The 15,382-nt window shown below is 41.8% G+C and overlaps 1 protein-coding gene across 3 annotated transcripts in view; it reads left to right on the top strand.

Moving 5' to 3' along the window:
• Positions 1-182: 182 nt before the first annotated feature.
• Positions 183-15,382, top strand: part of arl5a (ADP-ribosylation factor-like 5A) — a 44,125-nt gene continuing 28,925 nt past the window's right edge. Inside the window, exons 1-2 of one of the 3 annotated variants that reach the window (XM_055638720.1) lie at positions 183-308; positions 14,176-14,236. Coding sequence is in view for 2 of the 3 variants with exons in the window: in XM_055638721.1 (XP_055494696.1) it covers positions 523-568; positions 14,176-14,236 (107 nt within the window). In the remaining variant the exon portion in view is untranslated. Of the gene's footprint in view, positions 309-424; positions 569-14,175; positions 14,237-15,382 lie in introns of those variants that run through there. The other 2 variants (XM_055638718.1, XM_055638721.1) reach the window with 2 other exon arrangements.

The following is a 15,382-nucleotide window of genomic DNA, read 5'->3' as shown; positions in this document are numbered from 1 at the left end:
AGGATGCCGGCGCTCGGCAGCCGGCCGCACATGCGCGCTGGAGCATCGGGACCCGACGGAGTGTCGGCGCCTGGTGTAGCAGGCCGCGCAGGCGCATTGGAGTGTCGGCACAGTCGCCGGCCGCGCATGCGCCATGGGGGGTACCGGGACCCGGCGGAGTGCCGGCACCCGGGGCTGGCGCGCAGCCGCAGTTCGCTCTCAATGCCCGGTCGGCGAGAGTCGGAGCGAGAAGGTTTGATCGTCTTGGCCTGGCCAGGATGGCTCTTCTTCCCACGGGTAACGCTTCGCTGGCCGGCGGCCGGTGTTAGGTACATCGCGCGTCGGCTGGCGCCTTGTGTACGGAGCTTCCCACAACCACGTCTTGGCTGCTGCACCGAGGAAGGGGGTGTTTTATTGCCGCTGTAAACCGAGCTGCTGACAGCAGGCCCCGGGCTGTACCGGACTTGTGGCTGGCGAGACGGTTGCTACAGCCCACCTCCCCCCCCGCCCCCCCCCCCCCCCACCCGCCCGCCCGCCTGGAGAATGGGAATCATCTTCACCAAACTGTGGAGACTCTTCAACCACCAAGGTGGGCCCTGATCCCGATCACATCGGGCTTCACTCAAAGCATTCATGTTCGAGCTCAGCCACTCTGCCTCTCTGGACATTTGGCTCTGCCCAGTGTCATGCTGTTAATTTACTTCGCAAAGTCTTAACTTGATCTCCAAGTGAATATCCGCCACACTGTCACGACTGAATCCAGTGTGTTCATTGTCACGATTTCAAATCTATTCTCTCTTGAAACATTTCTAATCTGATTAATCTAGTTTTGTTCATTATTTGTTTCTAAAATTTGATATCTTCGGATTTTCAATGTATAGTTCGGTAGCTTTCATGTATCTACTTGAAATTTCAGACTTATTACTGTTCATCCCCCAAATGTGCAACTGACACCGTCTTATATATAAAACTTTTTGTGCTATACTTTACCTATTATCTCTTTTGTGCTATTCACACGCGTTCTTATCCTGTATTTAAAGTCACCTCCCAGAATTGCAACTTTGTGTTATTTTTCTCACAAAAACTTTACGTTCCATTGCTATCACAGCCTTTTTTGTTCCTATACATCTAATATGCTGTTTGTTTCTAATGTCTTCTAATCTTGAGGCAGTCTAAACAATGATATATCAATGCATGTGTTTTCTTGATGCTGCATATTGCTGCTAGTTATTTTTTTTTGTCATTTTGTGGCAACCTTTTTTTACAATATCTATGTTATCATTATTTTTTTTAACATTAAATATGCCTATAGTCCTGCTGGACTGCACTTTGGAAAAGTACAAATTATTTTACTTTTGCATTTTCCCCGATTGCATTATCATTTAGGTCAAAGTGAAGTTCAGTTCAACTACAGTACATCTAACATGAGCATGTTTTCTGTCTCACATGTTTCATGAGTTTAAATGAACTAGCTGGATTTGTGTTCTCTTTGTCCAGTGTGAGCTCATATTTACATTTAGGAGAATTGACAAAGAATAAAATTAAGAATTTAAGATTCTCCAAAGAAATGTCATAAAGCATATGTGGTGATATAATATTTCCTGTGGTGGATGGAAGGAGTATTGTAAACTTTGTTTATGTGTATTTATTTTTAAGACTTTGGAGAATTTCTGCATTTCAGATTTGCTGAGAAGTCTGTGGGATAATGAGAGTGCAGCCTAGTTTTGGAGTGCAGCTTGTTTTGTTTAAGTGTTATGCTGAGTTGAAATTACGAGTGGTGCCTTAAATGCACAAGGTGTTTTATAGTTAAATATAATCAGAATGGATCTTTCTTATTTGATGACTTTGTACTTTAATAACGGCCCCTCCTCTGATAGGTTCAAGGTGATTTGGTCAAGTACTCTTGTCGTTCCCTGAAGTAGATAGAATGTTATTTTCTTTCTTTACAATACTGAAATAATTGCAGGTGCTTAAGATACAGAATATTTTTTTTAAACTGTCTTGTTTACTGCATTTATAAAATTACTATTTAAAAAAACTACAGTAGTTAGCTCATGGGAAAAAAATGGATAATTGTGTTTGGCTTCTGTTTATGTGAAAAAATGAAAGCTATTTTGCTCTATGATACTCGTATTGTATTTCTGATGCTGCTCCTAATTTTTCATGCAGAGTACTGTTACTTTTTGATAAAGAATTTGAGAACATGTATTATGAATAAACTGGAAATATATTTTAATTAATCTTAATTTCCTACTCTTCTTGAAAGAAGGTAAACCTTCAGGTTTGAAAATTAAAAAAAACAACTGCAAATGTATGAAATCAGAATATACTGGGAATATTTTAGGTGTTTTCTTTCATCCTCAGTTTTAAGAACGACTCTTCAATTGAAACATTTACTTTGTTTCTCTTTCCGCAGATGCTGGCTGAAGTGGTATTGATACTGGTATTGATTTATTATTGTCATGTGTACTGAGATACAGTGGAAAAACTTTGCTTTGCATGCTAGCCAGACAACTGATGGCATCCATGAATGCAATTCCTTGCTGTCCAGGGCAGAGAGGTTGCCATACCAAACTGGTGCTTCTGGATGAGATACTGTACTTTCTATGATGCTTGTGTAGTAATTCATAAGAGTATTGGAGATGTGCTGAATTTCCTTGGGCTTTTGAGGAATTAGAGATGCTGACGTACTTTCATGGCTATGACCCCTAGTCCTAGACTCTCCCACTGGTAGAAACATTCTCTCCACATCCACTCTGTCCAAGCCTTTCATTATTCAGTATGTTTCAATGAGGTTTCCCCTCATCCTTCAAAACTCCAGCGAGTAGAGGCCCAGTGCCATCAAAAGCTCATCATATGTTAACCCACTCATTCCTAGGATTCCTGGACCGTCTCCAGCGACAGCACATCCTTCCTCGGATATAGAACCCAAAATTTCTCACAATACTACACCTATTGAAGTTGATGATCAGTTCCTTCATTTTGCTAATATTGAGGGAAAGGTTGTTGTCTTTACACTATGCTATTAAACTCTCAGTCTCCTACCTGTACTCTGTTTCATCATTGTTTAAGATCCAGTCCACTACAGTGGTATAACATATAAATTGTATAAATAATTTATACAAACGTATAAATTGAATTCGAGCAAAATTGAGTCACAGTCGTGTATAGGAAAATAACATTGCCACCCTGAGGATGTGTTCTCAGCCCTTACTATCCTCCCTCTAATATGGTCAAATTTTTCTCCAACCATTTACATGTTCGCAGATGATACCACCATGGTAGACTGGTTTTCAAAAAATTATGAGACAGGGTACAGGAGAAAATGGAGAGCTTAACATGATGTCAAGGCAACAACCTGAGTTTAGAAGAATGAGGGGAACCTCATTGAGACGTACAGAATAGTGAAAGGCTTGGATAGAGTGGATGTGGAGAGGATGTTTCTACTAGCGGGAGAGTCTGGGACTAGAGGCCATAACCTTTGAATTAAAGGACGTTCTTTTAGGAGGGAGATGAGGTATTTCTTTAGTCTGATGGTGGTGTATCTGGAATTCTTTGCCACAGAAGGCTGTGGAAGCAAAGTCAGTGGATATATTTAAGGCAGAGGTAGTTAGATTCTAGATTAGTACAGGTGTCAGTGGTTATGGGGAGATGTCAGGACAATGAGGTTTCGAGGGAGAGATAGATTGAGGAAAGCAAAATTCTACTCTCATCACATAATCTTATGATCTTATGATCAATGTCAGCAAAACGATGGAGCTGCATCAGTAGTGCTGAAGCGGAGATGGTCAAGAGCTTCAAGTTACTAAGTATGAATATTGCCAACAATTTCTCCTGGTCTAAACACATTGACTCTGCTTCAAAAGACTAAGGAAGTTTGATATGCCCTAAAAAAATCATACCAATTTGTATAGATACATTGTAGAAAGAATGCATCACAGTTTGGTTTGGCATCAGCTCCACCCAAGACCGTAAGAAATGCAGAATTGTTTTTGCAGCTCAGTACATCATGCAAATCAGCCTCCTCCCCCTTTCCCCCTTCCCACCATCCTACTGCCATTGACAAACTGCCTTGGGAAAGTAGGACCACTCACATTCTGGTCATTTGCTCTTCCCCCTCTCCCATCAGGCAGAAAATACAAAAGCTTGAGTGCACATATCACTATATTCATGAACAGCTTGTTCCTCACTGTCATCAAACTCGTGCATGGACCACAAACACGCTAAATTGTGTATTCCTGATTTCATCCACTCCATCTACCTCTCTGTGGATCTTGCACTTTTTTTATCTGTACTTTTCCCGCAGCTGTAACACTATATTCTGCACTCTGTTTCTTTTCTCTTTGTACGACCTGTAAGACTTCTGCGATTTTGATTGTAATCATGTGTGAATGTTTTTCACCTGATAGTATCCAAAATAAAGTTTGTCACTGTATCTCGGTACACATGACAATAAACCTATGCTACATCATAGTCAGGGACTGTGAATGCAGCTTTGAGGGGCTCGAAGTTTTGATCCCTATTCTTGCTGATTGCAGGCTACGGGTTAGGAAGTCAAGGATCCAGTTGCAGTGAGGGATGCTGATTCATCAGTCTAGGAATATGGAGATGATTTTGGTTGGAATTATTGCATTGAAGGCCGAGCTAAAGGCAATAAATAGTAGTTTGACAGTTGTCCTTGTTATCCGGATGTTGCACGATGCCTATAAGGCTAGGGAGATGGCATCTGCAATTGACCTGTTGCAGCTGTATGCAAATTGCAATGGATCAAGTCTGTCTGGGAGGCTGGAGTTAATGTGCAACATGATCAGCCTCTCGAAGCCCTTCATAATGGAGGATGTCAGAGCCACCAGATGGCGGTCCTTAAGGCACGTTAGCTGGTTTGGTGGGCATCGGAGATTAGTGTAGGGAGAGTTTAAAGATGTCCATGAATACTGCCAGCTAGTCTGTGCAGGTTTTGAGCACATAGCCGGGGACTCGCACCCAGACCAGTCACTTAGGTTCACTCTCAGGAAGGCCTATCTGATGTCTGTGATTGTGACTGTGGGTACAGACACACTTGACACTTCTGTGGCTATGATATAATTCGATCAACCTGCACAAATTGAGCTTGTGGATGAGGGATATGTTGTTGCCAACTATTCTGCCCGACTTTGCTCTAAATGTTGAATGCTTGAATCTTGACTGTTATCAGCATTTTTCTATTTAAAACCGCAGGTTTATTACATGCAGCTGGTTGCAGTTATAGATTTGGAAAAGTAGCTGGTAATACCAAAGTTATGTTACAAGCTGTGGGCTGTATTTAGACCTATTTTTATGACGATCATATCTTTGCGATGACAAGGTACGTTGGATGACTTCTTGGGCATCGTCATTCATCGATTGATGTAGTGGAATTGTATTCCACCTGTCATGCTGAAGTGATATGAAAACATCTCTAGAAAGCCACAATACATGTTTGGATTTATGGTCAACTAGGTTTCATTTGAGACTGTATAAAAAGGCAGTGAGCTTCCTTCAGTTTCCTAATGAACCTGAACTGATGTTTATTAATTTTCTGGTAGAAATTGTTTTCATAATCTGAATTTGGAAAAATTGTTTCATCTAATGAGCATTTCTTGTGACCTCAGGGCATCGAACTTCATAACTGCAAAAGTGCCTTGAATATGCAGTTGTTGTTGTAATGTCGGAAATCCAGCAGTTAATTTGCACAAATTGATGGGAATAGTATATTAATGTCCAGATAATCAATTTTATGACTATTAGTTAATTTTAACATACATTAAAAGCAAGAAAATAACTACAGAAAGGATAGGATCACTCAAGAATACAGGAAGGAATTTATGCTTGGAGTCAGTGGAGGTAGGCAAGGTACTCAACAGGTAATTTGCACTGGCATTCATCAAGGAGAAGGACATGGAGGATAGCAAGATCCGTGTGGATTATGGGCCTGTCCCACTTAGGCGACTATAGGCGACTGCAGGAGACTTTGCAGTCACACATGGTCGCCACATGTTCGCGGGTGGTTGCTTGGGAGTCTCCTTCGTGGTCGTGAGAAGTTCCCACATTTTGGGAACTAGTCGTGGCCTCATTATGGTCGCTGAGAATTTTTCAACATGTTGAAAAATTAGCGGTGACTAGAATGAAGTCGCCATGGAGATTAGCGAGAATTCTCGAGCCGTAGGTGGGTTGCAAGGCGGTCCTAGTGGATTGTCAGGGGGTCGAAGGTTCTCGGAGATTCTAAAAAACCTGGGGATTTTTTAGATAGCACTCCCCCGCTTGCCCAGGCCCCCGCCTTTGCGATGTGTTTGTGTGTGTGTGTTCCACTCTGACAGTCGCCGTTCCAGTTCTCAGTTTTTCAGGCGACTGCCGACAACTTGACCAGCTGTCCGCTGAAAAATCGCCTAAGTGGGACAGGCCCATTATGCTAATGTGCGCGGGCACTTTGAGATCAAGGGAGTGAGTGTCGGGTCTCTTGAAGAGCATTAAGGTGGATATGTTCCCAGGACCAGTTAAGATCGATCCTGGTTATTGAGAAAGGAAAGAGAGATTTCTGAGGCCTGATAGAAGATCCTGTGCGCTCACTAGCCATAAATGTAGTCTTGGGGGACTGGGGATAAGCCAATGAGTTTGTTTAAGAACAGAAATAGGGATAATCCAGGATATTATAGAACCGTGAACCTCACATCTGTGGTTAGGAAGCTGTTGGAAGAATCTGGGGTTAGGATGTACTCGTATTTGGAAGAGAATGTTCTTATTAGGGACAGTCAGTATGGCTTTATGCAGGGCAGGTCAAATCTTGCAAACTTAATCGAGTTTTTTAAGGGGCTGATTGATGAGTGTGGACAATAGATGTTATATACAGAACTTTAGTAAGGTATTTGATAAGGTCCCTTATTGTCAGCTGTTCCAGAAGATTAAGATGTATGGATTCCATGGTGATTTGGTGATTCAGAACTGGCATAGTGGAGGGCCATCTCGTGGCCATAGTGGAGGGCCACTGCACATCTCGTATGTGTATGTGACAAATAAACTTGACTTGACTTGACTTGGCAGTGATAAAAGGGTGTCATTCTGACTGCAGGTCTGTGCCCAATGGTATTCCACAGGGATCCGTGCAGGGACCTTTGCTGTAGGCGATATATATAAATGACTTGGGCGAAAATATAAATGGGGTTGGGTAGCAAGTTTGCAGAAAACATAAAAGTTGGTGGAGTTGCTGGAGTGACGGAGGAACTGAAGGAAATCCACATTAGGCAGGAAATGGTGTTGGGTAGACTGATGGGACTGAAGGCTAATAAATCCCCGGGCCTGATGGTCTGCATCCCAGGGTACTTAAGGAAGTGGCTCTAGAAATCGTGGATGCATTGGCGATCATCTTCCAATGTTCTATAGATTCAGGATCAGTTCCTGTGGATTGGAGGGTAGCTAATGTTATCTCACTTTTTTAAAAAGGCGGGAGAGAGAAAACTGAATTATAGACCAGTTAGCCTGACATCGGTGGTGGGTAAGATGCTGGAGTCAATCATAAAAGATGAAATAGCGGCACATTTGGATAGCTGTAACAGGTTCGGCCTGAGTCAGCATGGATTTACGAAGGGGAAATCATGCTTGACTAATCTCCTGGAATTTTTTGAGGATGTAACTAAGAAAATGGATAAGGGAGAGCCAGTGGATGTAGTGTACCTGGACTTTCAGAAAGCATTTGATAAGGTCCCACATCGGAGATTCATGGGCAAAATTAGGGCACATGGTATTGGAGGTAGAGTGCTGACATGGATAGAAAATTGGTTGGCAGACAGGAAACAAAGAGTAGGGATTAACAGGTCCCTTTCAGAATGGCAGGCAGTGACTAGTGGGGTGCTGCAAAGCTCGGTGCTGGGACTGCAGCTATTTACAATATATATGAATGATTTAGATAAAGCGATTCAAAGCAACATTAGCAAATTTGCATATGAGTCAAAGCTGCGTGGCAGTGTGAACTGTCAGGAGGATGCTATGAGAATGCAGGTTTACTTGGACAGGTTGGGTGAGTGTGCAGATGCATGGCAGATGTAGTTTAATGTGGATAAATGTGATGTTATCCACTTTGGTAGCAAAAACAGGAGGGCAGATTATTATCTAAATGGTGTCAAGTTGGGAAAAGGGGAAGTGCAACGGGATCTGGGGGTCCTTGTTCATCAGTCAATGAAAGTAAGCATGCAGATACAGCAGGCAGTGAAGAAAGCGAATGGCATGTTGGCCTTCATAACAAGAGGAGTTGAGTATAGGAGCAAAAAGGTCCTCCTGCAGTTGTATAAGGCCCTAGTGAGACCACACCTGGAGTATTGTGTGCAGTTTTGGTCTTCAAATTTGAGGGGCATTCTTGCTATTGAGGGAGTGCAACGTAGGTTCACAAGGTTAATTTCCGGGAAGGCGGGACAGTCATATGCTGAGAGAATGGAGCGGCTGGGCTTGTATACTCTGGAATTTAAAAGGATGAGAGGGAATTTTATTGAAACATATAAGATTATTAAGAGTTTGAACACGCTAGAGGCAGGAAACATGTTCCCGATGTTGAGGAAGTCCAGAACCAGGGGCCACAGTTTAAGAATAAGGGGTAAGCCATTTAGAAAGGAGATGAGGAAACAATTTTCACACAGAGTTGTGAGTGTGGAATTCTTTGCCTCAGAGGGCGGTGGAGGCCGGTTCTCTGGATACTTTCAAGGGAGAGCTAGATAGGGCTCTTAAAGATAGTGGAGTCAGGGGATATGGGGAGAAGGCAGGGACGGATACTGATTGTGGATGATCAGCCATGATCACATTGAATGGCGGTGCTGACTCGAAGGACCGAATGGCCTATTCCTGCACTTATTGTCGATTGCAGACCGTGAAGTTGGCTGTCAAAAGATACAGTGGGATAAAGATATGTTTGAGATAAAAGTGGGGAAATGCTTCCTTTCCCAGGGTGGAAATGTCAAAGATTAAAGGGCACAGCTTTAAGGTGAGAGGGGGAATATTTAAATTAATTGTGCAGGGCAATTTTTTTTACTGGTGCAGGAACGTGGTGGTGGAAATAGCTACGATTATGGCATTTAGGAGGTTTTTGGACAGGTATAGGAAGGAATATGCAGCGAATGGATAAAGTCCAGGCAAAATAATTAGTTGAATTTGGCATCAATTTCTTTGGCATCATGTTTGAGTCTTACAACATATTAATCATGAATTAGTAATAAAGTTGGATTTAGGACATTGATCATGCAATTTCTATTGCCAAAAGCGAGAATGTTGGAAAAACATGCATCTAATAGTATCTATTTTTAATATTGATCACCATATTTTAATTATCTAGTTTTGGCAGCAACTTGCACAGATGCTAAAAACTATGAGTTTTGGTTGAAAAGAGAAAGTACTTTGTATTACTTCATAAAAGCTTCATGGGTATGACTTCTCAGCTGCTGCACCATGTGGCTGATAGTTTATGAAAGTAAACCACTAAGTGGCACCAATAGCATGGCTTGTGGAAGGAATAATAGGTAAACCAGTTTGAAAAATGCCACAGCCTGTTGAATATTTATGCTTAATGAGGATGCTTATAAAATGATTTATATTCTATTTTCAGCATCCATTGTTATCATTATCAATCTTGAATCTAGATTTTAAATCTCATGTGAACTGCTTACAATTTGTGTGTGACATTAGTGTACAATATCAGACCTTTGGTTAAAGCAAGAATGTTAACCTTTGTGGAGTTTTAATGCTGTGGGTTAAGGTCTCATTCATGTCTATCAGATGTCATGGCATTATTATGAATTGAGTTTAAACGTTAATGCGGACGTTTTTCTACTTAAGGGTTCCTTTTCTGAGAAGTCAGTGAGTACAGAAATAGTTAGCAAGAGGGGCATTGGTGGAGGTGTGATGTGGACAGCAGCATTTTAGTTTATCGCAACCTACACCAATGGTGCATTTTATTCTAAATGATATTAAATGAGCCTGAGTGTATGTAGCTGCTGTCAAATCTGTTCTTTAATGTATTAAAAAAGGATTTGAAGATTGTCACAAAATGCTGGAGTAACTCAGCGGGGCAGGCAGCATCTCTGGAGAGAAGGAATGGGTGACATTTTGAGTCGAGACCTTCAGACTGATGTCAGGAGTGGGCGGGACAGAGATAGAATGTAGTTGGAGACAGTAAGACTGATGGGAGAACTGGGAAGGGGGAGGGGATGGAGAGAGAGGGAAAGCTATTTGAAGTTAGAGAAGTCGATGTAGCTGGGCTCATGCTTTGCCTGCCTCTTTGTAGCATACGTCGAACAATCACTATTCCAGGCCCTATCCCCGAACTCTATCTCCACTGGCCCCAGCTATGCCTGCCTCTTTATAGGGTACGTCGAACAATCACTGTTCCAGGCACCCATGCAGAGCTCTCCCACTTCATCAACTTCATGACCAATTTCCATCCTGCACTCAAATTCACTTGGACCATTTGTGACTTCTCCCTATCGTTTCTGGATCTCACCGTCTCCATCACAGGAGACAAACTACTACAAACTTGTTGACTCCCATTGTTATCTAGACTACACTGCTTCCCACCATGCTTCCTGTAAAGACTCCATCCTCTACTCCCAATTATTCCGTCTACACCGCATCTGCGCCCAGGAATGAGGTTTTGGGTCAGGAAGAAAGATCCTCACCCAAAACAATCTCTGTCCATTCCCTTTCCAGATGCTGCTTGATCTGCTGAGTTCCTCCAACACTTTATTTTTGCTTTATTGTGATTGAGTAGATGGAGTCGTATTTCAAAAGCAGTATTTCAAAAGTATTTCCTCTTGGTTGTGCAGAAGAGGGGTGGGGAATAACACACCGATGTTTTCACTATTTTGTGATGAGAGAGCTGATTGTAAAGAAAAATAAGCTTGGAAGTTGTTTTCTTTACTAAGCTTCATTGTGGTATACACAATGCCCGTCCAACAGTTGTGCTGGGTTCGAGTGAGGCACACTTAATTGTCATATGTAATGTGTTCTTTCATTTTGAGTACACTCTGACTTCAATTCAATTAGTATTGACTTGAGAGTAGCAATCCAGGACTGATGGTTAACAAACTTCATTAAAGGGCCTGTCCCACTTGGGCGACCTAATCCGCGAGTTCTGACGAGTTTGCCCTTGACTCGTACTCGCAGCATGGTCGACACAAGGTCGTAGGAAGTCTTCGGAACTCTCCTTCATGCTCAGTAGTGGTCTCTGCATCCTCTATGTCTCAGCTAGGTCACGGCGGTTTGTTCAATATGTTAAAAAATGATCGCGAGTAAAAAAAGGTTGCCATGGAAAAAATCGATTATTTTTTTTACTCGTAGGTTTAGTCGTAGTAGGTCGGCATGTTAGTCGTATTCAATCGAGGGTAGTCTAAGGTAGTCGTAGATAGTCTTCATCATAGTCAAAGGGAGATCGAAGGAGGTCGTCTTCACTCTCCACTATTTCGTGACCAATTTTCCCGTAGTTAGTCGTAGCTAGTCGAAGCTGGTCTTCAACATAGTCGAAGGAGGTCTTCTACATGGTCGAAGGAGGTCGTCACCATGTCTTTTTTCAAACTCTTCTACACTCGCCAATTAGGTCGCCCAAGTGGGACAGCCCCTTAACTTGCACTGAAAATGTTGATCGCAATTCCCGACAAAAACTTCAAAGGCACGATTAGTAAGTTTGTTGATGACACTAAAATAGGCGATATTGTCGAGTGAAAATGTTATCAAGAATTACAATGGGATCTTGGTCACCGCATCATGTAGGTCCAGAAATAGCTAATGGAGTTTAATTTACGTAAGTGTGAAGTGTTGCATTTTGGGAAGTCAAACCAGGGCAGTTTACAGTGAATGGTAGGACCCTGGAGAGTGTTGTTAAGTCAATGGATCTACGCATACAAGTATATAGTTGCCTTAAAGAGGCATTGCAAGTAAATCGGTGGTGGTCATGAAGAAGGTTTTTGGCATGTTGGCCGTCAACAGTCAGGGAATTGAGTATATAAGTTGGGATGAAATGTCACAGTTGTCCAAGATGTTGCTGAGGCCGACTTTGGGCTATTATTTTTAGTTTAAGTCACTCTGCCCTGGGGAGTAAGCCATTAAGCTGACAAGAGTGCAGAGAATATTTACAAGGATGTTGACAGGTTTCTCGGGCTTGAGCTATTTGGAAAAATTGGACTTTATTATTTGAAATGCAGGAAACGAAAATAAATAGATGAGTATAAAATTATGACAGGAATAGATCGGGTGAATGCAGTCTTTTTCCCAGGGTAGGCGAATCAAGAACTAGAGGGACTAGATTTAATAGATAAAATAGAATAGAATACAATTTATTGTCATTCAAACCTAGGTTTGAACAAAATATCATTTCTACAGTTTTTTACATTACAAAACAATCCAAGACCCACACTTAACACACTTTACATAAACATCCATCACAGTGAGTCTCCAACACCTCCTCACTGTGATGGAAGGCAAAGTGTTTATCTCCACCCTTTGTTCCTTCTCCCGTGGTCCAGCAGTCCAACTGCAGTGTTGAGGCGAACTGGGGCTCCGATGTTAAAGCCCCCGGCGGGCGATGGTAAGTCCTGAGGCCGTTTAAGCCACGCCGGGTGATGTTAGGCCCCGGCTCCATGTCCTTAAACCCGCGATTCCAGCGGGAGAAGTCGCCGTTGCGGAGCTCGGAAAAGCGGTCTCCCACCAGGGACCTGCGAGCTCCCGATGTTCCCGTCCACCGGGTCTGCGGCCGGTGCCTCCGAACTCCAAAAGTTGGGTCGCAGCCGCACGCCACCACAGCTCTTCCCGCTCCAAAGTTGGCCAGCTCCGCGATGTCAGTTCCACAGGCTCTGCAACTCGAGCCCTCAGGTTAGTCCCGGCCGGAGGTCGCCGCCGGCTCCACGATGTTAGGCCCAACGACATCCGAGACCCGATGGGGATTAGTCGGGTCTCCGCACAGAGAAGAGATTTAAAACGGTTTCCCCTACAGCCCCCCCACCACCCACCACATATACACAGCTAAAAAAAATAATAAAAACTAACTCAAGACATACATTTAACAAGACAAAAATAAAAAAAGACAGACGATTGTAGTCGAGCCGCTGCCGTTAGGCGCCGCCACTGTACATTATTAAAGTGAGGGGGGAAAGAATTAATAGGAATCTGAGGCACATCTTTTCACGCAAAAGGTAGTGAGTATATGAAACGAGCTGCCAGATGAAGTAGTTGAGGTACAATAAGAACATTTAAAAGATGGACAGATTTATGGATCAGAAAGCTTTACAGGGATGTGAGGCACGCATGGCCAAATGGTTCTAGCTTTGATGGGCATCGTGGTTGGCATGGACCAGTTGGGCCGGTGTCCGTGCTGTCGGACTGTGAAACTCGTTGTCATAACACTGGAAAAGATTTTTTGCTTTACGTGTAGTTTTCCGTTGGCCTGATGAAACTTTACGAGAAACAGATTTTATATTTTTGGCACACTCCTTATATGGAGAGTTTTGATTGGAGAAAAATGTTCCCTTTCAAACCTTTCCATCTTTTGGATTGTCTCATAAAACTGCATATTGCAGTAATCCCTATAGTATAACAACATGTTTATTCTGTGGAAGCAGTTACAGAAACCTGGTATGCATTGTAAACAATATAACATACAAGATGCTGCAATTCACTTACAAGAAAGTGGAATATAAGGTCATATTGTGCAAATGAAAAATTAACTATTTTGAACATTTTTCATTTTTGTCAATATATTTTATAGCTGTGTTAGCAACATAGGGTTAAGAATTGGTGGTTTGGATATCATTTTCTCAAATCCTCAAATCTAGCATTATTCTCCTTGTGATGAAAGTAACTCCATGTATGATGCGCGTACATACTGAGAATATTGCCCTAAATAAGAAATTGTCATCTCTTGAGCATTCTGTCTAAAGCAATTCAACATGATTATCCCCAAAGTTAGACACAAAATGCTGCAGTGGGTCAGACAGCATCTCCAGAGAAAATAGATGGATTCAGCTCGGGACCCTTCTTCAGACTGATTGTAGAGGAGGTGGGAGGGAAACTGGAAGCAAGTTTATTATTATGATTATTCCCAAACTGAAAACAAATTGCAAGATTATTACATAACATTTGGCTTTTCATTTGAGTTTATGAAATGTGCGTATACTTTTGAGATTCATTGAATCTGATTTGTTTCTCTTTTAGAACATAAAGTGATTATCGTTGGGCTAGACAATGCTGGGAAGACAACAATACTTTACCAGTTGTAAGTATAGTGTGTTTCTGAAAGGTTTTCTCTCAATGTTAGACAGGTATTGTATTTTTGAGCAGCACAGCTTCTGTTTAGTTATTTTATGATATTGATTATCTAATTTTTAGTGCAGGGTTCACAGGATTAACTGCCAAAGATGACTCATCGTGGTTTTGAGATTCTAGTAGTATCCTGCCATATCACTGTCCAAAAACACTACAGTTAACTATGTTGCCTGGTAAATTTCTGGTCCTGCCCACTGTCCCATTTAAATTGATGGCGATCAGGAATTTACCACATTCACAAATCTGTAATTCTTGCCATGGACACCACTGGAATACAAACCTGGCAGATTCTGCATGTTTAGGTCATTTAACAAATAAAATGTATTAGTTCATAGGATGTGACCATTGCTGATGAAGTTGATGTTTATTGTCCATCCATAATTGACCATGAACTGAGGAGTCAATTAAGAGTTAACTGTGTTAATGCATTGAGAGTCAGTAATAGACCAGTTTGAGTAAAGGTGAATGAGAATCTGTGAAGAGCATGGTTTGGGACAATCCAAAGACTTCATAATTATTGTTACTGGGACTTTTATTTTTTTCAATATTCTAGATTGAGATAATGAATCTGCTGTGCTGTATTTAGAGCTCCCTTCTCTGAATCAATGGTCCAGAACTGTTTGCTAATCAATAATTTTAATAATAATGCTACCATACCTCTTAAATAATGTGCAGGCATATTGATTGGTCATCTCCATGAAGATAAATATAAATTATGTCATTAGCAAATATCATTAGTTGTGGATTGTTTCTGAATTGCAGTTTAGTATTAATGACATTTCTTTGGCTTTTACCTTTAAGAAAACACAAACCTTTATGCCAGGAAATATTTGTTTTGAACTAATGCACTCTAATGTCTATATTGTTGTTGTAGCAGTTCCACCTGTGAGGAATACATGAGTACTAGATCTGACGCAGTTGCTGATGTATCATTTTAGGCAACATCTTCTGGCTGGAAAAATTTAACCAGGGGGTATCATCTGAAATAAGCCATTCAGGACTAAAATGAGGAGAGATTTATTTCGATCTATAGACTACTCCAAAGCGTTCTGGATGTTCAGTTATTGATAATTCATCTCAATTTTGTATTTGGTAC

The sequence above is a fragment of the Leucoraja erinacea genome, chromosome 7 (genome assembly GCF_028641065.1).
Source record: "Leucoraja erinacea ecotype New England chromosome 7, Leri_hhj_1, whole genome shotgun sequence".
Lineage (NCBI taxonomy): Eukaryota > Metazoa > Chordata > Chondrichthyes > Rajiformes > Rajidae > Leucoraja > Leucoraja erinaceus.
The sequence above is the reverse complement of the archived record's forward strand: the minus strand, read 5'-3'. Positions and strand labels throughout refer to the sequence as shown.